Raw genomic sequence first — 24,060 nt, 5'->3', positions numbered from 1 at the left:
AACCTACATTCAGTTTGTCGATTAGAAATGAACGTAATCGACGAAATTCTTAATGATCAATTATCGATTAGTCGACTAATCATGCCCCTCCCTCGCTCATTTGCATGATTTTGCTTGATATTTTGCCCTTTTGTATCTAAGGCTCTAAACTAAACTTTTTTTTACGTCCAAAAAGTTGTTTTATACTAGTTTGCTGTGTGTTTTGTATAAAAGCATGTGAATTTTGATTTTCTTTTATTTTCTACAGCCCCCACAGTGGAGTGTTTTAAGTCTTGTCTTAAGACCCACTTTTATTCTTTGGCTTTTAACACTGCGTGAGTTGTGTGCTCCTCTGTGTTTTTTATTTATTTTTATGTGTTTTTATTGATTTAATTTATTTATTGGTGTATTTATAACTATTTTATGATTTTATTCTTATTTTATTTGACTGGTTTTTATTATTTTAAGACTAGTATGATTATTTTAGTAGTTTATTTGATCATTTTATTATTGTTTGTTTGTGAAATGTGGGACAGAAATAAAGAGGATTGGATTGGATTTCATTTGTATTTCTGGTCCTGTAGCTTTTATTACAGACATATGACACAACTACAGCGTGCCCATTGTGAAATAACAGGTTGTACTGAAAAAAATGATGTGTAACACTTCATTAGGAGGTAAAATTTGGAGTTTTAATGACAGAATTAAAGGTTGTATGGAGGATTTTTTTTTTGTTTCAAATTGTCATTGAAAGTTTAAAATACCATTACAGAGACGCAGCAGCCTTGTAATTATGATTAAAAAAAAGAAAGAATGAAAATCTATCAGTTGTGGACGTAGTGATGCCAGATAAACATCAGCCAATAGAAAACGAGGCTCCCTCTTTTTCTATTGGCTGTTAGGTTGTCAGTCAAACTCCCTACATTTTTAGTGTCGGCGCTCGGGGAATTATGTGGTTTATGCGGCGGTTCTTTGAGGCTTTTTCAAACTGTAGCTTCCTCGCAATTCGCACAAAGTTTGTCGCGATGGCGGACGAGAATCCACGACCAGTTCGCCGCGAAAGAAAGTCCGAAGGGTCTAAAAACTGACGCGTCGGTCGCTAAAATATTTCTAGGCAGGTCACTTCAACAGTGATTCTGAACATGCACTGGATGTAAACAAATGTGATTTCTAGAGTAAAGAGGCGGGAGGAGGAGATGTTTCTACTGAGGAAGGTGGTGTCACACATGCACAACATTTGAAAAAGGACGGTCGCTGTATTTCGCTTCCCTTAAAAAATCCTCTATACAACCTTTAAGAAAAAAATCCAGGCGAGGACAAATTTACTAAAATTCCCTTAGATCTGGAAGAATTAAAGCCAAATTTTCTGCAGGAATAATCGTACGGCGGTGAGTCTCTTGTTTACTTTCTCCTCGTCTCACCGTGTCTCTGTTGGCGTTTGGTTCCAGGGCACAGGGTGAACGACGGCCTGTGGCACTCGGTGAACCTGGACAGCAGAAACCTCCAGATCAGCCTGAGCCTGGACTCTGAGCCTCCGTCCACCATCGACCAGTGGGAGCAGCTGCACACGCGAGGCAGCTTCTACTTCGGAGGTCAGTAGACGCCCTCGTCCAATGGTTTTTATTTTATTTTATTTTTTTCCAAGTATTTTTTATTAATTTTCAGACAATAAAAATCCCATCTGAACAACTGACCACGTTAACACAGGTCAACATATAACCAAAAATAATGATAATAATAAAATAAATAAATAAAATATAATAAAGATAATGATAATAATAATAACAAATAACAAATTCCACTCTCACACACTCATACACATTCACACATTCACTATGCAATACTTGCACAATACAATCCATCAATCGCAGGTGAGTCTTTGATTTATATTTGGTGACCATATGTACTTAAAACGAATAAAATAAAATATAAATAAATATATGTATGTATATATATACATACACACAACAATAATAAAAATAAAAAATTGATAAATAAAAATAAATAGAAATATATTAATTAAAAATTAGTAGAGAAACATGAATAAATAAATGGATATAGATAATATATATAAAAAGTAATAATACTAAAATAAATAAATAAAAATAAATAATAATTAATAAAGCAATAAAATGAGATAGGTAAATAATAATACTAAAATAAAATTGTAATAACTACAACAATAACAACAACAACATTTATGACAATAAATAAAAATCTGTTTTTGTTACCGTTATCATCATCACTGTCAATGCTGGACAACAACAATAACAATATTATTCTATATATATACATACACATATACCTACACATACATCACTTCCACTTTTTGGATATAATATTTAAATAAGGTTCCCATAATTTCACAAAGTCTTTTCGTTTTCCCTTGGCTATAAATGTCAATCTTTCAAGGTCGACACATTCTGAAATTTCCTTAACCCACTGTTTTGTTGAGGGGGCTTCAATGTTTTTCCAGTTTAAGGCGATTTTATTTTTTTCTATGTTTACTGCTTTCTACGTTTTATAGCCGTACAGAAGTCATCAGATGTATGAAGTAAGATGTGTGGAATTACGTAGCAACGAATAAAAGTTAGTTAAATAAGTGTAAACAGAATATTTTAAAACCAAATCCTCAAATTAACTACCTTTTGCTTTGTTAAAAAATATTTAATAGATTTTCTTTTTTTTTTTCTTACGCTTTCTACATTTTAGACACGTACGGAAAATATCTAATATATGAAGCAAGATATTTGGAATTTTGTAGTAAAGAAAAAAAAGTGTAATAATTTATGTTCTATAACCAAATCCTTAAATTTATTTTATGTATTTATTTAATTAATTAATTAATTTTTTTTTTTTTTAAAGACAGGAAAAAAAGTGCATAGAAAACATTATTTTTCAGTATTTTTCAGACTATAAGACACTCTTAAATTCTTTAATTTTCTCAAAAATAATAAAAAATGTTGAACCAGAGCATTTTTAAACGAAGGGACTGGAGTTAATGTACCAATCGATGAGGGAAGATTGTTCCAATCAGAAGGAGCTTTATATTTAAATGAGTGTTTTCTTGTTTGTTTTTTGACTCTTGGGACGACAAAAAATATCTGATCTGCGTGACGTAAACTGTAAGAGGATCTGACTGAAATTAAATACTGTTTAAGATATTCAGGAAAACTGAGATTAATTCATTTAAAGATCAATAATAACAGTGAAGTTGACGTCTGCATATGATATATGGGATCACAAACATTTTTATACCGATTCTCCTAAATGCTGCCAATACTCCATTAAACGGTAGCTGGGTTCAGTCAAGTGGTAACGGAGGGAAACAGGGGCAGATTTTTGACATTCAAATGTCTCTTATTCAGAAACTAGAGGAACTATTGAAATAAGTAAAGTATCAGAATGTAGGAAAGAGTTACACTCCAACAGGGTCAAGTTAAACCTGTGATATTCTTTCAAGTTCAAGACAAAAAATTTAAAAAACTCATGTCGGATAACGGAGGGAATGAAATATGCAGCACTTTTTGGGCAATAAATCCAAACAGTGATAACTCTTGGTTCTCACTTACATATCCTTAACAAACTGGTTTGAATATTTGCTTCATATAGTTTTCTACCATATGGTACAAGATTAGGTTGAAAAACCTCTTACTTTTTGACTCATGAGATTTTTTATTAAGAAAGGTCATGGTAACGGAGGGAAAAGTAACGGAGGGAAAATTGTACAAACAAGTAGAAGGTGCAGGATTTTACATCATTTGTCGCTTTTTTCTTCTGAATACTTTAATATTACTTCAAAATGAAAGGAAACTATTTCTATAAAATATGTCAGTCCTTCCAAGCAAATTTTTATCATTTTAAATACATTTAAAAAAAAAAAAAATCCTGTCCCTTCATCAACAGTTCAAAGATGGAATAACACAAGATATGATGAAATACATCCATTTATTTACATGATTTTTGGGTCTTTGAAATTTGGGAAATAATTTTTGTTCCATGTTTCATACATGGTCTGTTTAAAACATATGGAACTTTAGAACCAAAAATGGTCCAGAAAAAAGGTCAACAGTTTGATAAACTAGAGTACATATGTATCTGTTCAATACATTTTTATATCAGATGAATTAACTTAAATTTTTGGTCTTGTTGTTTACTTCTGCTTGACTGGGCCCAGAGCTACAAGTTAGAAACACGTTCAGTAATTTCTGCGATCGTCTGGAACGTGTCAAATACATCTGCATACGTCAGTCTGCGTTGGAGATAAGTCCGATATAAGTTACACGTAGGTTCAAAGCTCGTTATCCATAAGTTATGTGTACGCTAGACATTTTCTCAACATATTTATGACGACTTATGAGAAACTTACAATTAACGTGTGTCAACAATCGCATAACTCACCTACAACTGTTTTCGACGACCTTGCCGTGTGTCGCCGTATCCCAGCGTGCTTCAGCGACTTACCTAGAACTTATTAAATAAACTCATGAAATAAATGAATAATAAAAGAAAAAGGTCGGTCAGTTATTTTGTCCTCTCTGTGCGTGCAGGATGCCCCGTGTCCGGCTGTCGGAATCCCACGGTGTCGTTCCAGGGCTGCATGCGCCTCATCTCCATCAACGGTCAACCCATCAACCTCCAGCACGTGCAGCAAGGCATTCTGGGAAACTACAACGAGCTCCTGTTTGACACCTGCTCCATCCGAGACAGGTGACCGACTTTTTAATATTTATACAGTGTCGGGGAGGAACAGATTACATGTACCGGAGTTATGTAATCAGAGTACAAATGATGAGTAACTGTATTCAGTTACAGTTACTGTTTCAGTGAGTGGGAATTGGATTACAGTTACTTTGTTGAAATAAGTGGACACAGAGGGATTTTACTGTTTTCACATTTTGGGCTAAATCCCCTTTTTTTCTTTTTTTTCTTTTTTTTTTTTCTCGGTAATTCCACTCAAACCAGGTCTAAACCAGGACTAAACCAGGACTAAAACTAGGACAAAAAACAGATCTGAACTAGTTCTAAACTAGATCTAAACCAGGTCTAAACCAGGACTAAAACCAGGTCTAAACTAGATCTAAACCAGGTCTAAACCAGGACTAAAACCAGGTCTAAAACCAGGTCTAAACCAGGACTAAAACCAGGTCTAAACCAGGTCTAAACCAGGACTAAAACCAGGTCTAAACTAGATCTAAACCAGGTCTAAACCAGGTCTAAACCAGGTCTAAACCAGGACTAAAACCAGGTCTAAACCAGGTCTAAACCAGGACTAAAACCAGGTCTAAACTAAACCAGGTCTAAACCAGGTCTAAACCAGGTCTAAACCAGGACTAAAACCAGGTCTAAACCAGGTCTAAACCAGGACTAAAACCAGGTCTAAACTAGATCTAAACCAGGTCTAAACCAGGACTAAAACCAGGTCTAAACCAGGACTAAAACTAGGACAAAAAACAGATCTGAACTAGTTCTAAACTAGATCTAAACCAGGTCTAAACCAGGACTAAAACCAGGTCTAAACTAGATCTAAACTAGATCTAAACCAGGTCTAAACCAGGACTAAACCAGGTCTAAACTAGAGCTAAACTAGATCTAAACCAGGACTAAACCAGGTCTAAACCAAGTCTAAACCAGGTCTAAACTAGAGCTAAACCAGGACTAAACCAGGTCTAAACCAGGACTGAACCAGGACTAAACAAGGACTAAACTTGGTCTAAACCAGAACTGAATAGGTCTAAACCAAGTCTAAACCAGGTCTAAACCAGGACTAAACCAAGTCTAAACCAGGTCTAAACCAGATCTAAACCAGGACTAAACCAGATCTAATCCAGGACTAAACCAGGACTAAAAGCAGGACCAAAACCAGGACTAAACCAGGACTAAACCAGGACTAAACCCGTTGCTGAACCCGCCCATATCAGTAACTTTTTGTGAACTTTTAACGACATCATCAGCAAAATATCAAAACCAAACTATTATTCTAGGAGACGCCGTTGTCTCCTCCGGCTCGAGCTCCTTTTGCATCCCTCATTTGTCGACCGGACCTGGAGCGTTTATTTTATTTTTATTTTATTTTATTTTATTTTATATTTTATATTTTATTTTATTTCCGTGTCCGTCGCCGCGGTGACATCCCGGCCCAATTAAAACACACACCGGTCCCACGCCGCGCTGACTGACGGCGAGAGGTCCGAGCGTAACAACTCCTCTCATTACGACTTTTCCGCGAGCACCTGAACGCAGCGGGAGGACGGTTACCACGGCGACTCCTGTGGTTTACCCGCGGGCGGAGCGCCGGCCGCCGCGCCGCAGCTGCTTCACTGTTAAAACGCACAAACTTTAACATAAACACGACGGGGGGAACAGAAGGAGCGGTTACCATGGTGATTACTCAATAAAGATTTTAAAATATAAAACGTGACGCGACTATTGCAGCACTTTAAAGTCACTCTAAACCAGATCTAAACCAGATCTAAACCAGGACTAAACCAGGACTAAACCAGGACTGAACCAGGACTAAACCAGGACTAAAACAGGACTAAACCAGGACTGAACCAGGACTAAAACAGGACTAAAACAGGACTAAACCAGGACTAAAACAGGACTAAACCAGGACTAAAACAGGACTAAACCAAGACTAAACAGGAATAAAACAGGACTGAACCAGGACTAAACCAGGACTAAACCAGGACTAAACCAGGACTAAACCAGGACTAAACCAAGGACTAAACCAGGACTAAAACAGGACTAAACCAAGACTAAAACAGGACTAAACCAGGACTAAACCAGGACTAAAACAGGACTAAACCAGGACTAAAACAGGACTAAACCAGACTAAACCAGGACTAAACCAGGACTAAACCAGGACTAAACAGGACTAAACCAGGACTAAACAGGACTAACCAGGACTAAAACAGGACTAAACCAGGACTAAACCAGGACTGAACCAGGACTAAACCAGGACTAAACCAGGACTAAACTAGGACTAAACCAAGACTAAACAGGACTAAACCAGGACTAAACTAGGACTAAACCAAGACTAAAACAGGACTAAACCAGGACTAAACTAGGACTAAACCAGGACTAAAACAGGACTAAACCAGGACTGAACCAGGACTAAACCAGGACTAAACCAGGACTGAACCAGGACTAAACCAGGACTGAAACCAGGACTAAACCAGGACTAAACCAGGACTAAACCAGGACTAAACCAGGACTGAACCAGAACTGAACCAGGACTAAACCAGGACTGAACCAGGACTAAACCAGGACTAAACCAGGACTAAACCAGGAGTAAACCAAGACTAAACCAGGACTAAACCAGGACTAAACCAGGACTAAACCAAGACTAAACCAGGACTAAACCAGGACTAAACCAGGTCTAAACTGGTTCCAAACTAGGTCTAAACGAGGACTAAACTAGGTCTAAACCAGAACTAAACCAGGACTGAACCAGGACTAAACCAGGTCTAAATCAGGACTAAACCAGGTCTAAAACAGGACTAAACCAGAACTAAACCAGGACTAAACCAGGACTGAACCAGGTCTAAATCAGGACTAAACCAGGACTAAACCAGGTCTAAACTAGGTCTAACCTAGGTCTAAATTAGGTCTAAACCAGGACTGAACCAGGACTAAACCAGGACTAAACCAGGACTAAACTAGGACTAAACCAGGACTAAACCAGGACTAAACCAGAACTAAACCAGGACTAAACCAGGACTGAACCAGGTCTAAATCAGGACTAAACCAGGACTAAACCAGGTCTAAACTAGGTCTAAACTGAACCAGGATTAACCCGATCACACCTGCTGCACATGAATATTTCTGAAAACTTTCTTATCCGTACAAAACTCTCCGGATTTTTGCAATTCTTAAAACGTAAAAAAAAAAACAAATAAATAAAAATTATTTCCTTTTAAACAGTTCACAGTGAAAATCGTAATTATTCTTTTAGAGTGAAGCCTCCATCCCTCCATCCCTCCATCCCTCCATCCCTCTCTCCGCTTCTCTCCCTTCCTTCTTCTCTCTTCTCTCCTTTCTCATTCTCTCTTCTTCTCTCCCTCCATTTCTCCCTCCTTCTCTCTCTCCCTCCCTCGCTTTCTTCCCACTTTTCTCCTCTTCCTCCCTCTCTCCCTCCATTTCTCCCTCCTTCTCTCTCTCCCTTAATTTCTTCCTACTTTTCTCCTCTCTCTCTCTCTCCCTTCTTCTCTCTCCATCCTCTCTTCCCTCCCTCCACATCTTCCTACTTCTCTCTCTCCCTTCCTCTCTTCCTTCATTTCTCCCCACTTTTCTTCTCATTCTCCCCTTTTCCCTCCCTCCTTCCACATCTCCCTTCTTCTCTCTCTCCCTCCCTCTCCTCCTACTTTTCTCCTCTCTCTCTCTCTCTCTCTCTCTCTCTCTCTTCTTCTTCTTCTTCTTCTTCTTCTTTCTCTCCTTCTTCTCTCCACTCTCCATCCTCTCCTCCCTCCCTCCATATCTCCCTACTTCTTTCTTTCCCTCTCTCCCTTCATTTCTTTGTACTTTTCTCCTCTCTCCATCTCTCCCTCTTTCCCTCCCTCTCTCCCTACTTTTCTCCTCTGTCTCCCTCCATTTCTCCTTCTCTCTCTCACCTTCTCTCTTTCCCTCTCTCTCTCCCTACTTTTCTCCTCTCTCTTTCCTTTCATTTCTCCTTCTCTCTTTCCTGCCGCACTTAGTTCAGCTCCATTAACACTTTAGGAAGACAAAACTCTCCCTCCATCCCTCTCTCCTTTCTCCCTCCATCCCTCTCTCCTTTCTCCCTGTCTCTCCTTCTCTCCTTTCTCATTCTCTCTTCTTCTCCCTTTGTTTCTCCCTCCTTCTCTCTCTCTCTCTCTCCCTCCCTGTTTCCCTTCATTTCTCCTTACTTTTCTTCTCTCTCCCCCTTCATTTCTTTCTACTTTTCTCCTCTCTCTCCCTCCATCTCACCCTACTTCTCTCTTTCTCCCTTCCTGTCTTCCTTCATTTCTCCCTACTTTTCTTCTCTTTCTCCCTGCTCTCTCTCTCCCTCCCTCCCTCCCTCTCTCTCTTCATTTCTCCCTTCTTCTCTCCCTCCCTCCCTCCATCCATATCTCCCTACTTCTCTCTCTCTCCGTTCCTCTCTATCTCCCTCTCTTCCTACTTTTCTCCTCTCTCTTCCTCCCTCTTTCCCTTCATTTCTCCCTACTTTTCTTCTCTTTCTCCCTCCCTCCACATCTCCCTTCTTCTCTCTCTCCCTTCTTCTCTCCTCTCTCCATCCTCTCCTCCCTCCCTCCATATCTCCCTACTTCTTTCTTTCCCTCTCTCCCCTTACTTCTCTTTTCTCTCCCTTCATTTCTTTGTACTTTTCTCCTCTTTCCCTCCCTCTCTTACTACTTTTCTCCTCTAGCTCCCTCCATCTCTCTCTCCCTCCCTCTTTTCCTACTTTTCTTCTCCCTCTTCCTCCATTTCTTCCTACTTTTCTCCTCTTTCTCCCTCCTCCCCTCTCTCCCTTCATTTCTTCCTACTCTTTCCATCTTTCTCCCTCTATCTCTTCATTTCTTCCTACTGTTCTCTTTTTCCCTCCCTCCCTCACTTTTATCTCTCCATCTCTGTCTCCCTTCATTTCTCTCTACTTTTCTTCTCTTTCTTCCTTTCTTTCTTCCTCCTTTTCTTCTCCCTCTTCCTCCTTCCTTCTCTCCCTTCATTCCTTCCTACTTCTCTCTCTCCCTCCCTCTCTTCCTACTTTTCTCCTCTCTCTCTCCCTCTCTTTCCCTTCTTCTCTCCTCTCTCCATCCTCTCCTCCCTCCCTCCATATCTCCCTACTTTTCTCTCTCCCTCCCTCTCTTCCTACTTTTCTTCTCCCTCTCTACCTTCCTTTCTCCTCTTCCTCCTTCTCTCCCTTCTTTCCTTCCTTCTCTCCCTTCATTCCTTCCTACTTCTCTCTCTCCCTCCCTCTCTTTCCCTTCTTCTCTCCATCCTCTCCTCCCTCCCTCCATATCTCCCTACTTTTCTCTCTCCCTCCCTCCCTTCCTTTCTCCTCTTCCTCCCTCTCTCCCTTCTTTCCTTCCTTCTCTCCCTTCATTCCTTCCTACTTCTCTCTCTCCCTCCCTCTCTTCCTACTTTTCTCCTCTTCTCCCTCTCTCCCTTCCTTTCTCCTCTTCCTCCCTCTCTCCCTTTTTTTCTTTCCTTCTCTCCCTTCATTCCTTCCTACTTTTCTTCTCCCTCTCTCCCTTCTTTTCTTCTCCCTCTCCCTTCATTCCTTCCTACTTCTCTCTCTCCCTCCATATCTCCCTACTTTTCTCTCTCCCTCCCTCGCTTCCTACTTTTCTTCTCCCTCTCTCCCTTCTTTCCTTCCTTCTCTCCCTTCATTCCTTCCTACTTCTCTCTCTCCCTCCTTCTATTCCTGCTTTTCTCCTTTCTCCCTCTCTCTCTTCTTTCATTTCTCCTTCTTCCTCTCTCCTCTTTCTCTCCTGCCGCACTTAGTTCAGCTCCATTAACACTTTAGGAAGACAAAGCTCTCCTCCCTCTCTCCTCCCTCTCTCCTCCCTCCATCCCTCTCTCTTCCTCCTCTTCTTCTTCTTCACCTCATCCAGCCCCGGGACCTTTTCCCCGTTCATTAAAAGCTCGACTGTGAAACCTCATCCGACCGCAAACGCTCGAGCGATTCACGAGCCGCCGCCGCCGCTGCCGCCGCCGCGTGGAGGTGTATGAAATTATACACACCGAGGCAATTATGTGAAAGAGGAGAGGAGCGAGGGATGGAGAGAGCAGGAGAGGAGGAGAGGAGGAAGGGACCATTCATCAGCACAAAGAGGCAGAGTGCCGGGTTCACGTGTCGCTAATGAGCTTTGATAGTGCAGAAAGAAAACGCTCGGTGTTTTGTTTTTTTTTAAATATAGGAAGTAGAAATTGAAGATAATCCGTGTGTCATTCGTTCTTTCGTTTTTCAATATAAAACCAAAAATAAGAAAACGAAAAAACAACAGTTTTCTTCGTTATTTGTCTCCAAAACCAAAATGAAAATGAGTCGTTTATTTCAGTTTTTGATTTTGTGTTTAAAGGTTGTATGGAGGATTTTTTTTTAGTTTCAAATTGTCATTGAAAGTTTAAAATACCATTACAGAGACGCAGCAGCCTTGTAATTATGATTAAAAAAAAAGAAAGAATGAAAATCTATCAGTTGTGGACGTAGTGAGGCCAGATAAACATCAGCCAATAGAAAACGAGGCTCCCTCTTTTTCTATTGGCTGTTAGGTTGTCAGTCAAACTCCCTACATTTTTAGTGTCGGCGCTCGGGGAATTATGTGGTTTACGCGGCGGTTCTTTGAGGCTTTTTCAAACTGTAGGTTCCTTGCAATTCGCACAAAGTTCACGACCAGTTCGCCGCGAAAGAAAGTCCGAAGGGTCTAAAAACTGACGCGTCGGTCGCTAAAATATTTCTAGGCAGGTCACTTCAACAGTGATTCTGAACATGCACTGGATGTAAACAAATGTGATTTCTAGAGTAAAGAGGCGGGAGGAGGAGATGTTTCTACTGAGGAAGGTGGTGTCACACATGCACAACATTTGAAAAAGGACGGTCGCTGTATTTCGCTTCCCTTAAAAAATCCTCTATACAACCTTTAAATGAAGAGTGGAAAAACAGATAACGGCCGTTTCCCGTTTACGTGACTTCCCTGACTGCGATGTCGGACTGAACCAGGACTGATCCAGGTCCAGGACCAGAGCGGGACCAGACCGGGACTGAGATCAGATCTGAGATCGGGACCAGAGCAGGACCAGAGCAGGACTCCGAGCTTTGACACCTGTAGCTGTAGGTTCTGAGCTGTCCTGGTTTAGTCCTATTTTAGTCCTCCTGTTTTATGTTTATAGGAAAAAATTTAAGAAAAAATATCACTTACAGTCATGCAGGAATTAGAATTTTTTTGTTACATTATCAGAGTGATAAATTTTAAAACAGTCGATTTTTTTTTTTCTTTCTAGAACATGAACGGATCCTATTAAAGCGCCATTATCGAGGGGAAATTTACTCTTTTAGAATGTCGTTACCGCCTCAAAAACATACTGAGAGGAGTTGTTTTCTGTTTGATTCACGCATGAGTAATCTGTCAAAATGCTCTGTTCCACTTTATGATGTCACGAAGTTGTAGTTTTCACGTTACAGCCACTTTACCTTTTACCTTTAGCTCAGCAGAAACGGACGATTCCAATTTTGTGTGATTCTACTGAAGGTGTGTGGACTTTAAAAACGAAGTGGGGGATACTCCCTGTATCACCACATGACATCACAAAGTGGAACGGCGTGAACTCATCTTAAATCTGTCGGGGTTTGTGCGTTAGAACGAAACAAATCACAACTCCAGGTCTGTTTTTTAATGAGTAAATAACGTTATAACAGACTGTAGATCAGAAACGGTGCAGTAGAAACGTGTTTTCGTAACGTCGTCTTAAAGGTTGTATAGAGGATTTTTTAAGGGAAGCGAAATACAGCGACCGTCCTTTTTCAAATGTTGTGCATGTGTGACACCACCTTCCTCAGTAGAAACATCTCCTCCTCCCGCCTCTTTACTCTAGAAATCACATTTGTTTACATCCAGTGCATGTTCAGAATCACTGTTGAAGTGACCTGCCTAGAAATATTTTAGCGACCGACGCGTCAGTTTTTAGACCCTTCGGACTTTCTTTCGCGGCGAACTGGTCGTGAACTTTGTGCGAATTGCGAGGAAGCTACAGTTTGAAAAAGCCTCAAAGAACCGCCGCATGAACCACATAATTCCCCGAGCGCCAACACTAAAAATGTAGGGAGTTTGACTGACAACCTAACAGCCAATAGAAAAAGAGGGAGCCTCGTTTTCTATTGGCTGATGTTTATCTGGCCTCACTACGTCCACAACTGATAGATTTTCATTCTTTCTTTTTTTTTAATCATAATTACAAGGCTGCTGCGTCTCTGTAATGGTATTTTAAACTTTCAATGACAATTTGAAACTAAAAAAAAAATCCTCCATACAACCTTTAATCTCAAACGATCAGCCCCGTCACGCCGCTCGGATAAATAAATGTTTGTGACAGCGAGCTTTTCATGTCAACTCAAAAAAAAAAAAAAAAAAAAAAAAACATGTTCTATCGACGCAATTCCGGCTCGACACGGACCGAGAATCAAAGCGTAAACATTAGACGCTTTATTCAAAAACTGATCATCAACACGGAGGAGTAACCTTTTCAGACCTCCTCCTCTTCTTCCGGCGACGTGTCTCAAAATATGAACTAAATAAAATGAATAAAACGGTGTCGGAGCTGCGGCGTGACGGCGCGATCAAAGAGCTGCGTTCAACTCCCCGTCGATCGTCAGACAGAGGAAAGCGGCGTTTGAGTGACGGGAGACGGAGCGGCTCAGATTCTGGGGACTGTGAAGCCCAAATCTCTGCTTTGACCAGTGTCGGGGAGTAACAGATTACATGTACTGGAGTAATCAGAGTACAAATGATGAGTAACTGTATTCGGTTACAGTTACTGTTTCAGTGAGTGGTAATTGGATTACAGTTACTTTGTTGAAATAAATGGATTACACGGTGAGATTTTCCTGTTTTCCTGTTTTGACATTTTGGGCTTTATCCCCTTTTTTTCTTTTCTTTTTTCCTTGGTAATTCCACTCATTGCCGGAAACTAAACTAGATCTAAACCAGGTCTAAACCAGGTCTAAACCAGGACTAAACTAGGATCTAAACCAGGTCTAAACCAGGACTAAAACCAGGTCTAAACTAGATCTAAACCAGGTCTAAACCAGGACTAAAACCAGGTCTAAACTAGATCTAAACCAGGTCTAAAACAGGTCTAAAACCAGGTCTAAACCAGGACTAAACCAGGTCTAAACCAGGTCTAAACCAGGACTAAACCAGGTCTAAACTAGATCTAAACCAGGTCTAAACCAGGGACTAAAACCAGGTCTAAACTAGATCTAAACCAGGTCTAAACCAGGACTAAAACCAGGTCTAAACTAGATCTAAACCAGGTCTAAAACAGGTCTAAAACCAGGTCTAAAACAGGACTAAACCAGGTCTAAACTAGAGGTAAACTAGATCTAAACTAGATCTAAACCAGGTCTAAACCAGGACTAAAACCAGGTCTAAACTAGATCTAAACCAGGACTAAACCAGGACTAAAACCAGGTCTAAACTAGATCTAAACCAGGTCTAAACCAGGACTAAAACCAGGTCTAAACTAGATCTAAACCAGGTCTAAACCAGGACTAAAACCAGGTCTAAACTAGATCTAAACCAGGTCTAAAACAGGTCTAAAACCAGGTCTAAACCAGGACTAAACCAGGTCTAAACTAGAGCTAAACTAGATCTAAACTAGATCTAAACCAGGTCTAAACCAGGACTAAAACCAGGTCTAAACTAGATCTAAACCAGGTCTAAACTAGAGCTAAACTAGATCTAAACCAGGTCTAAACCAGGACTAAAACCAGGTCTAAACTAGATCTAAACCAGGTCTAAAACAGGTCTAAAACCAGGTCTAAACCAGGACTAAACCAGGTCTAAACTAGAGAGATCTAAACCAGGTCTAAACTAGATCTAAACCAGGTCTAAACTAGATCTAAACCAGGTCTAAACCAGGACTAAACCAGGTCTAAACTAGATCTAAACCAGGACTAAACCATCTTAGTCTTTGCTTCTCTACAGCAAACCAAGTAATCCAAAGTAATCAGATTACATTACTCACTTTAAGTAATTTAATGGATTACGTTACAAACTACATTTTGGGATATGTAATCTGTAATCTGTAGGGGATTACATTTTAAAAGTCACCTTCCCGACACTGGCTTTGGGTTGGTTTGTCGATCACGTTTTCTATTCAGACTTTATTTTTTCATGCAAGGTTTAAGATTATTTAGTCATTTAGTCACTACAGTTTTTCAGACATTACAGGTGAGTGATAAGTGTTACCGACATGTTTCCACGTCTCAGGATGGTTTGATGTGGTCGTATCTGCCTAGAGTTCAGTTCTAAACATTATCTGGAACGAATCTCGCCGAAAGAGATCGAAAAACGCAGAACGGCATGCAGGGTTCCCGCTCTTTTTCACTGACGAAATTTCAAAACTTTTCCATGACTTTTTCATTTCCTATAGTGAATTTTCCATGACTTTACAGCACCTACATGTGTAGAACTGATCAGACTTTTAGAGCTAAATCTGAAATGTGAACTCTTTTCACTCACTTTATGATTTGGGATTATAGTTTTTTAATATTCAAAATCCTGTCAGTGCATTTATTGTCGTCGCTTTTAAACAAAAGGCGCAGACGTTCAGAAATAATCATAATAGTCTAATAAGAACTTAAAGGTTGTATGGAGGAATTATTTTTTTGTTTCAAATTGTCAGTGAAAGTTTAAAACACCATTACAGAGACGCAGCAGCTTTGTAATTATGATGACCAAAAAAAAAAAGAATGAAAATCTATCAACTGTGGACGTAGTGACGCCAGATAAACATCAGCCAATAGAAAACGAGGCTCCCTCATTTTCTATTGGCTGTTAGATCATCAATCAAACTTTTTATGTTTCTAGTGTAACTGACTCGTCGGCGTGCAGGGATTTCGTGGTTTATGCGGCGGTTCTTAGCGGGTTTTTCAAACTGTCGCTTCCTCGCAGTTCGCACAAAGTTTGTAGCGATGGCGGACGAGAATCCACGACCAGTTCGCCGCAAAAGAAAGTCTGTTTTTGAGGTCGCTGAAAGAAGAAGAGAAGGGGAAAAGGAGCAAAGACAAACTGAGGTGATTCTCGGAGATCTCTTCCAGCGATTACGCAAACGAAGCAGACGAAGGGTCTAAAAACTGATGCGTCGGTCGCTAAAATATTTCTAGGACAGGTCACTTCAACAGTGATTTCTGAACATGCACTGGATGTAAACAAATGTGATTTCTAGAGTAAAGAGGCGGGAGGAGATGTTTCTACTGAGGAAGGTGGTGTCACACATGCACAACATTTGAAAAAGGACGGTCGCTGTATTTCGCTTCCCTTAAAAAATCCTCTATACAACCTTTAACTCCGTGAGGTGTGGAGCTGAGCCGGTCCTTTCTCCTGTGGTCACCTCCGAGCCCGTCCTGACAGTGAGTCCTGGTTCAGTTCTGGTTTAGTCCTCCTCTTCAGTCCTGGAATCAGTCCTGGTTTAGTCTTGGTTCAGTCCATGGCGTAGGCAGCGCAAAAGTTTGATATAATCTCGGGTTGTCCTGCGCGGGTGCGGTGTTGTACTGCAGGTCTCCAAAAATGGACCCGTGCAGGACTCTGTGCTGTAGGGTCCATTTCGGAATAAATGAATCTTCAGTTCGTTCCATAAAGAAGGAGGAAAATAACAAAAGGACGACAGCGGCAATAAGTTTTAAGAAGGAAGTAAAAAGGGTTGTAACTATTCTGTGTGAGAGAAGTGTATACAGTGTGTGGTGAGGGGTAGGGGTGTGCAAAAATATCAGAATATCGATATATCGTATCATTTAATGTGATGATACAGTATCGATATCGTGGGCTGCCGTATCGATACATCACCAAGAGTGTTTTTAGGTGTGTTTTACTAAATTATTTTGTTACAGAGCTACAGTTTTGTTGCTTGTGGAGTGAAAGGAAACTCATTTATGCGACACATTTGACATTTTTACTGTTTTGAGGATTAAAATGTTTGTGTTTCATATGAACTTTGCACAAGAAATGGTTTAACAAAGACTTTTAGTATCACAGCCATGATTTAGCTTTTATTTTTTATTGAACCGTATCGAATTGATTTGAAATAAATCATATGGAATCAAAAGTGCACTGTATCGAGATATGTATCGTATCGGCAACTTCTTAATGATACCAGCCCTAGTGAGGGGTTTTACAGACTTAACACAGATAGAATAATTGTAAAATATAAAGTGGACGACTTCACGGATTTCATCTATCGCGGGTTATTTTTAGAACATAACCCCCACGATAAACGAGGGACACTGTGCCTGACTCACTGTGCCGGAGTGAAAAACAGATCATTTCTTGTACAAGTCGTTGTTAAATGTGCATTTGTGCTTCGGTATGTTGCAGACTGACCGACTGTTTGTGTCTCGCTCCTTCTGAGTCACAGACGCTACGAGAGACGCTCAGTTTAATGCCCCCAGTGAACTGTAATGAAAACCTGGACATTTGCATCATTTAAAAAAAAAAAAAAAAACTTGGACACCCAGGATAGGATGCAAAATACGGACATGTCTGAGGAAAAACTGACGTTTGGTAAATGTTAGGTTTATCTAAACATTAAAAACAAGAAGAAAGACAAGAGATTAATTCAGTTTTACTCGCGAGGAGAACGGGCAGAGAGTGGGCATCAAAACCAACAGTCTCCACACGTTCTGATGACTCAAGGCTGTTCTCCTCTTTTTATTTCATTAGGAGGCCCTAGTTACAGAATGATAATTCTCAAGGGGAAGGGGAAACCAGCAAAGACATAATAAGAAACTGATGCAGCTATGCATAGTATAAACACATAAAACATGATTAACAATCAAGAGGTGCCTTAGGTCAGACACCATCATAACTCTTGCATGTGTGACAGTGGGAGTTGGCTTCATGTGAGGAATCATCTGGAGGTTCACTAGAGCGATAGGACACTGCACACAGTTGTCAAACACACAGAGGTTATTCAACAAGTGACAAGTGATTGGTACATTATAAATCAAAGAATTGTAGTACATAAATGGTTAACTCATAGGCCTAGAATATCACACAAGTATTTAGCAAATATGGGATAGTAAAATTATTCTGACAGTCACCCTATAGAACCAGAAACATGGTTCAAAAGACTTGAAAAGATCGACTTTGACAATAAACGCATCCCACTTTTTTGGAAAATCCTCCCAGTATGGATTGCGCGATGACCAGAAGTCCAAAATTCGTGATGCATGTGTATAAAAAAAAAAAAAAAAAAAAAAAACGCACCATAATTGAACATATTTCTGTTGTCGTTTCAGATGCCTGCCCAACCTGTGCGAGCACGGGGGCCGCTGCGTGCAGACGTGGACCTCCTTCTCCTGCGACTGCTCCGGCACGGGCTACTCCGGCGCCACCTGTCACAACTGTAAGCACCGCACCTGTCGGCTCGTTTGGGATTCCCGGCACGCGTTGCTGTGATTGGAGGAGCGGAGTGAGTCAGGGGCAGTTCATCGGCAGTGAGGGAATGAGCTGGAGCAGAGCCGGAGCAGGGCCTCTCTCCTCGTGTGTGTCAGAGCTCACGCGTGTTTGGTATGCGGCTCCTGCGCCTGTCACGCCGCAAGGACCAGGGAAAAACAACTCCAGCGTAGAGTCAGAATACACGGGCAATTTGTCCTTTCACAGTTTACGGTCGGTTTCCATCTCACAGCACCGAGATGAGCCAAAAAATCGATACTAAAACGAGCTCTGATGAGAAATATCAGATTAGAGATACTGTACGAGATGATAATTATTCAAACTATACTTTAATTAGACTTAAAGGTTGTATGGAGGATTTTTTTTTAGTTTCAAATTGTCATTGAAAGTTTAAAATACCATTACAGAGACGCAGCAGCCTTGTAATTATGATTTTAAAAAAAGCAAGAATGAAAATCTATCAGTTGTGGACGTGTTGAGGCCAGATAAACATCAGCCAATAGAAAACGAGGCTCCCTCTTTTTCTATTGGCTGTTAGGTTGTCAGTCAAACTCCCTACATTTTTAGTGTCGGCGCTCGGGGAATTATGTGGTTTATGCGGCGGTTCTTTGAGGCTTTTTCAAACTGTAGCTTCCTTGCAATTCGCACAAAGTTCACGACCAGTTCGCCGCGAAAGAAAGTCCGAAGGGTCTAAAAACTGACGCGTCGGTCGCTAAAATATTTCTAGGCAGGTCACTTCAACAGTGATTCTGAACATGCACTGGATGTAAACAAATGTGATTTCTAGAGTAAAGAGGCGGGAGGAGGAGATGTTTCTACTGAGGAAGGTGGTGTCACACATGCACAACATTTGAAAAGGACGGTCGCTGTATTTCGCTTCCCTTAAAAAATCCTCTATACAACCTTTAAAGATGCACTGCGCAACTTTTCTGGTGGAGGTTCTGTCACCTGTTTGTCTTCATGGAGATGTTATTGCTTATTATTGTTATTGCTCAAAAATTTGGCCCGTGAGATCAGATCAAAAAATGCTGGAGAGCGACTCATTTTAACGGCCGCAAAAATTGAGACGATTATAAAAAAGACGGCGAGACTTTAGGGTTCAGTTAGACGTCTGTGAAACATAAACCACTGTGCATTTATTAGTGCAAAAAGTTCACATTTATACATTTACAATAGTAATATAGACATGTAATTAACTACATTTTTGTTATAAAAAAAAAAAGTTAAAAAAAAAAAATAAATCCCTCTTTTCACTATATTATTTATTTACTTTTGTTATTATTATTATTATTATTATTATTATTATTATTATTATTATTATATTTATTTATTTATTTTTTTATTATTTGAGGAATAAAATAATTGTCACATTATATTACTACTAATTGTTTTTCTCTGACATCAGCACAATGGTATAATTTCAAAAACAGGTTGGAGACCCCTGCTCTAGAGACATTATTTATTTAAAATTCTGTTATTATTTTATATTCTGTTTGTTCTGGATTCAGTGTTTAAGCAAAACTTTTATTAATTAAACATTTATTTTTTATAAGAAAAGGTTTAACATTACAGGTCTCGAAAGAAGAGAAAACATGCAGATGTTGTTGAAATTTTCCATTTAAATATTTAGTTTGGCCCACAACTTGTCCCTATGTGAATCTGAGTTTGATCCCTGGTCCAGAATGTTCCAAGGTAGAGATTAATATTATTAATATCTCAATGGACACAACTATAGGCTACATTACGAGTGAGATCTGTGGAGAGGTGACCCTATTCACAGAGGAATTATTATATTTTTGAGAAATAGAAACCGGTGTAATTAGGGTGAATTTTAACTTTCTGGATTTTTAAGGACGGGTAGTGATGACACACGGGCGAATCCGGTGAATCAAATGAACGACGAACGGGAGAAAAATACGTCCAGGACATCTGTTGTGACAATTGAGATCTTTTCCTGAAACGTTGGACCAGGTTGGGAGAGACTATAGTGTTTTTATTACATAAAACCATCAGCGGAGGAGATCGACTCGACAACTGTGCTCCTGGTTTAGATCTCTTTTAGTCCTGGTTTAGACCTGGTTTAGAACTAGTTTAGTCCTAGGTTAGATCAGTGTTAGACCTGGTTTAGACCTGGTTTAGACCTGCTTTACACATCTTTTAGTCCTGGTTTAGACCTGGTTCAGTCCTGGTTTAGACCTCATTTTGTCCTGGTTTAGTCCTGGTTTAGTCCTGGTTAAGTCCTGGTTAAGTCCTGGCTCAGTCCCGATGTAGTCCTGGTTTAGACCTGGTCCAGTCCTGATGTAGTCCTGGAGATTGGCTCTGTGGTTGCGGCGTGTACATACTCATAATCCACTAATGACATGGTGTAGGTTCAGTCCTGGTTCAGTCCTGGTTCAGTCTTGGTTCAGTCCTGGTTCAGTCTTGGTTCAGTCCTGGTTCAGTCCTGGTTCAGTCCTGGTTCAGTCCTGGTTCAGTCCTGGACTACTGGACTGTCGGACTAATTTATCATGGCATGGGCGAGTATCGGGTCTCCAAAACTGGATTTGAACTGGACTCTGCCGTAGTGCATCTTAGACATGAACCTAAATCATAAAAACACAAATCACTTAATCTAGTTTTATTGTAATATTTTAAAATGACATAACAGTTTATTAAAAACATAAAACTCTCCCGTTCAGACCCTGGAGAGTGAAGTGCGGCGTGCAGGTGCAGCCAGGGACGCCTTTTTTAAGTCATTCCTGTAAACAAACCCGCCGTCTTTGTGATCCGCGGCGCCGTGTGATTCGAGTCTCTCCGCGCGCAGTTGTCACGGTTATTCTCTCCGCTCAGCCTTCTCACTTCAGCCCAGATCACAACACAGACCTCCTCCAGCTCCACGACCCGAGACACACACAAAATACTGCTTTGTACACCGCCGCAGTGACAAAGGACCCAGAGGGAGGGAGCAGTGCACTGGCTCGGAGAACAGCAGTGTTGTACAGGGCGGGTAGGAGAAGGAAAGGGGCTTATCTTCTCTCAGGTTTTGGGAGTTTATTTGAATAAATCGGGTCCATTTTCTTCAATCTCATTTCTGATTGGCTCTTCGGTTACTTAGGCTGCGTTCAGACTGCAGCCTGAAGTGACCCAAATCTGATTTTTTGGCCCCTGTGTGACCTGTACCTGATCTTTTAATGACAGTCTGAACGACACAGATCCGATTTTTTTCAAATGTGACCCAGGACACTTGGATATGGCCCCGGTCAAGCAGAAGTAAACAACAAGGCCAAAAATTCAAGTTAATGCATCTGATATAAAAATGTATTGAACAGATACATATGTACTCTAGTTTATGAAACTGTTGACCTTTTTTCTGGACCATTTTTGGTTCTAAAGTTCCATACGTTTTAAACAGACCATGTATGAAACATGGAACAAAAATTATTTCCCAAATTTCAAAGACCCAAAAATCATGTAAATAAATGGATGTATTTCATCATATCTTGTGTTATTCCATCTTTGAACTGTTGATGAAGGTACAGGATTTAAAAAAAAAAAAAAAAAAATGATAAAAATTTGCTTGGAAGGACTGACATATTTTATAGAAATAGTTTCCTTTCATTTTGAAGTAATATTAAAGTATTCGGAAGAAAAAAGCGACAAATGATGTAAAATCCTGCACCTTCTACTTGTTTGTACAATTTTCCCTCCGTTACCATGACCTTTCTTAATAAAAAATCTCATGAGTCAAAAAGTAAGAGGTTTTTCAACCTAATCTTGTACCATATGGTAGAAAACTATATGAAGCAAATATTCAAACCAGTTTGTTAAGGATATGTAAGTGAGAACCAAGAGTTATCACTGTTTGGATTTATTGCCCAAAAAGTGCTGCATATTTCATTCCCTCCGTTACCGACATGAGTTTTTAAATTTTTTGTCAACAACTTGAAAGAATATCACAGGTTTAACTTGACCCTGTTGGAGTGTAACTCTTTCCTACATTCTGATACTTTACTTATTTCAATAGTTCCTCTAGTTTCTGAATAAGAGACATTTGAATGTCAAAAATCTGCCCCTGTTTCCCTCCGTTACCACTTGACCGGACCCACATGTGCTCCTGAAACTGATACATATCTGATCTTTTGACATGTGACTTCAGTCTGAACGGCCAAAGTGCATTCATCCACCTACACGTTATCAACAAGACACAAACGTCACTATTCTGCACTGAAGTAGGTGAAAATTGTTAATGAACTCTGTGTCACTGAAGTGAAGCACATCTCCACTCACCACTCTTGGCTCCGTCTCCACATCCACACGTTCCTTTCAACGTTCTGTCCCACAAAACACCACGACCAAAAACCTCGTCCTTCTCCTTCTCAATCTCCTCCTTAAAACAAGTAAGTTGTTCATGTTCTGGCTCCGGTACGAGAGGAACTTTAAAATCTCCAGGTGCTCGATGCTGCGTCCATGTTTGGACAACTTCTGTAAACACAGAGACGCTCGCTGCGGTTGACGTCGTCATGTCTCCAGTGTCACATGTGGGACACTTTTGGGCCGTTTAATGTTCACACTGGAGTCACATACAAGTCATATTTAATTGGAAATGTGAATGACCTCGAAAAAACATCGGATTTCACAAAAAAAAAAAAAAAAAAACAGAATTGAGCATTAAGCCCTGCAGTCTGAACATAGCCTAAGATACGAGATTTTGGTCCACTGCCGACTGTTTAAAGATGCATTGTGTAACTTTTTTCAGATGCTTATTGCTTTGTCTGGAATGTTTCACAGTACCAGACCAAGTTACAGGTCAGATCTGTGGAGAGGCGACCCCACTCACAGTTGTAATGTTTGTTTGTTTTTTTTGTTTTTTGTTTGTTTTTTAAAGTATTTTTGAGTTCTAAAATCACCTATGAGTGAATAAATGTAAAGTAGAGCTGTTTAATGTCGCACTGTGGAACATTCCAGGCAGAAGCAATGACATCTCCATAGAAACAAGCAGGTGAGGGACCTGCAACCGAAAAGTTACACAAAATAAACAATAACAAAAAAATAACAAATATAAAATAGCTATAACTTAAATTGGCAAATTGGAGCGACTGACAACGATGAAAACAAACTGCATAGACTCATGAAATCTGCACTGCTGTCCAATACAGGACTGAACCAGGACTGAACCAGGACTGAACCAGGACTGAACCAGGACTGAACCAGGACTGAATGTCTGGACGGCTGTGGAGGTGCGCCCATTCAGACCGTCGGGTGACCGCAGGTGAAAGGGCCGGCATCCTGGTTCAGTTCTGGTTCAGTCCTGGTTTAGACCTGGTCTAGTCCTGGTTTAGTCCTCGTTTAATTCTGGTTTAGTCCTCTTGGTTCAGTCCTGGTTTAGACCTAGTTAAGACCTAGTTTAGACCTGGTTTAGACCTGTTTTAGTCCTGGTTTAGACCTTGTTTAGACCTGGTTTAGACCTGTTTTAGTCCTGGTTTAGACCTGTTTTAGTCCTGGTTTAGACCTTGTTTAGACCTGTTCTAGTCCTGGTTTAGATCTGTTTTAGTCCTGGTTTAGACCTTGTTTAGACCTGTTCTAGTCCTGGTTTAGACCTAGTTTACCTGGTTTAGACCTGGTTTAGACCTGATTTAGACCTGTTTTAGTCCTGTTTTAATCCTCGTTTAGTCCTTGTTTAGACCTAGTTTAGACCTGGTTTAGACCTTGTTCAGTCCTGGTTTAGACCTGTTTTAGTCCTAGTTTAGTCCTGCTTTAGTCCTGGTTCATGTGTTGTAGTCTTTGATTTATGTTCTGTAGGTGATTATGAACGTCGTTGAGGTTAATAACTTCGATGACGTCACAAATCACGTAAAACTTAAAAATAATAATATTAATAAAAAATTAAATCCCCACTACACCACTGTTTTTTAAGCTGGTAAAAATGTGGTACAGTCCCTGAAAATGTGTAAATAACAAATACATTCTGTGT

At 40.2% G+C, this 24,060-nt stretch overlaps 1 protein-coding gene across 1 annotated transcript in view; it reads left to right on the top strand.

Annotated features, from left to right (window-relative positions):
• The window catches only part of LOC110159509 (contactin-associated protein-like 5), a 195,472-nt gene that overhangs the window by 116,313 nt on the left and 55,099 nt on the right, over nucleotides 1-24,060 (top strand). Inside the window, exons 8-10 of the mRNA XM_055150873.1 lie at nucleotides 1,428-1,571; nucleotides 4,530-4,689; nucleotides 17,954-18,060. Coding sequence (XP_055006848.1) covers nucleotides 1,428-1,571; nucleotides 4,530-4,689; nucleotides 17,954-18,060 — 411 coding nt within the window. The remainder of the gene's footprint in view (nucleotides 1-1,427; nucleotides 1,572-4,529; nucleotides 4,690-17,953; nucleotides 18,061-24,060) is intronic.

This window comes from Boleophthalmus pectinirostris, unplaced genomic scaffold (genome assembly GCF_026225935.1).
Source record: "Boleophthalmus pectinirostris isolate CB_2022bp ecotype Guang Dong unplaced genomic scaffold, ASM2622593v1 HiC_scaffold_1, whole genome shotgun sequence".
Classification (NCBI taxonomy): Eukaryota; Metazoa; Chordata; class Actinopteri; order Gobiiformes; family Gobiidae; genus Boleophthalmus; species Boleophthalmus pectinirostris.
This window is presented reverse-complemented; position numbering and strand designations above follow the sequence as displayed.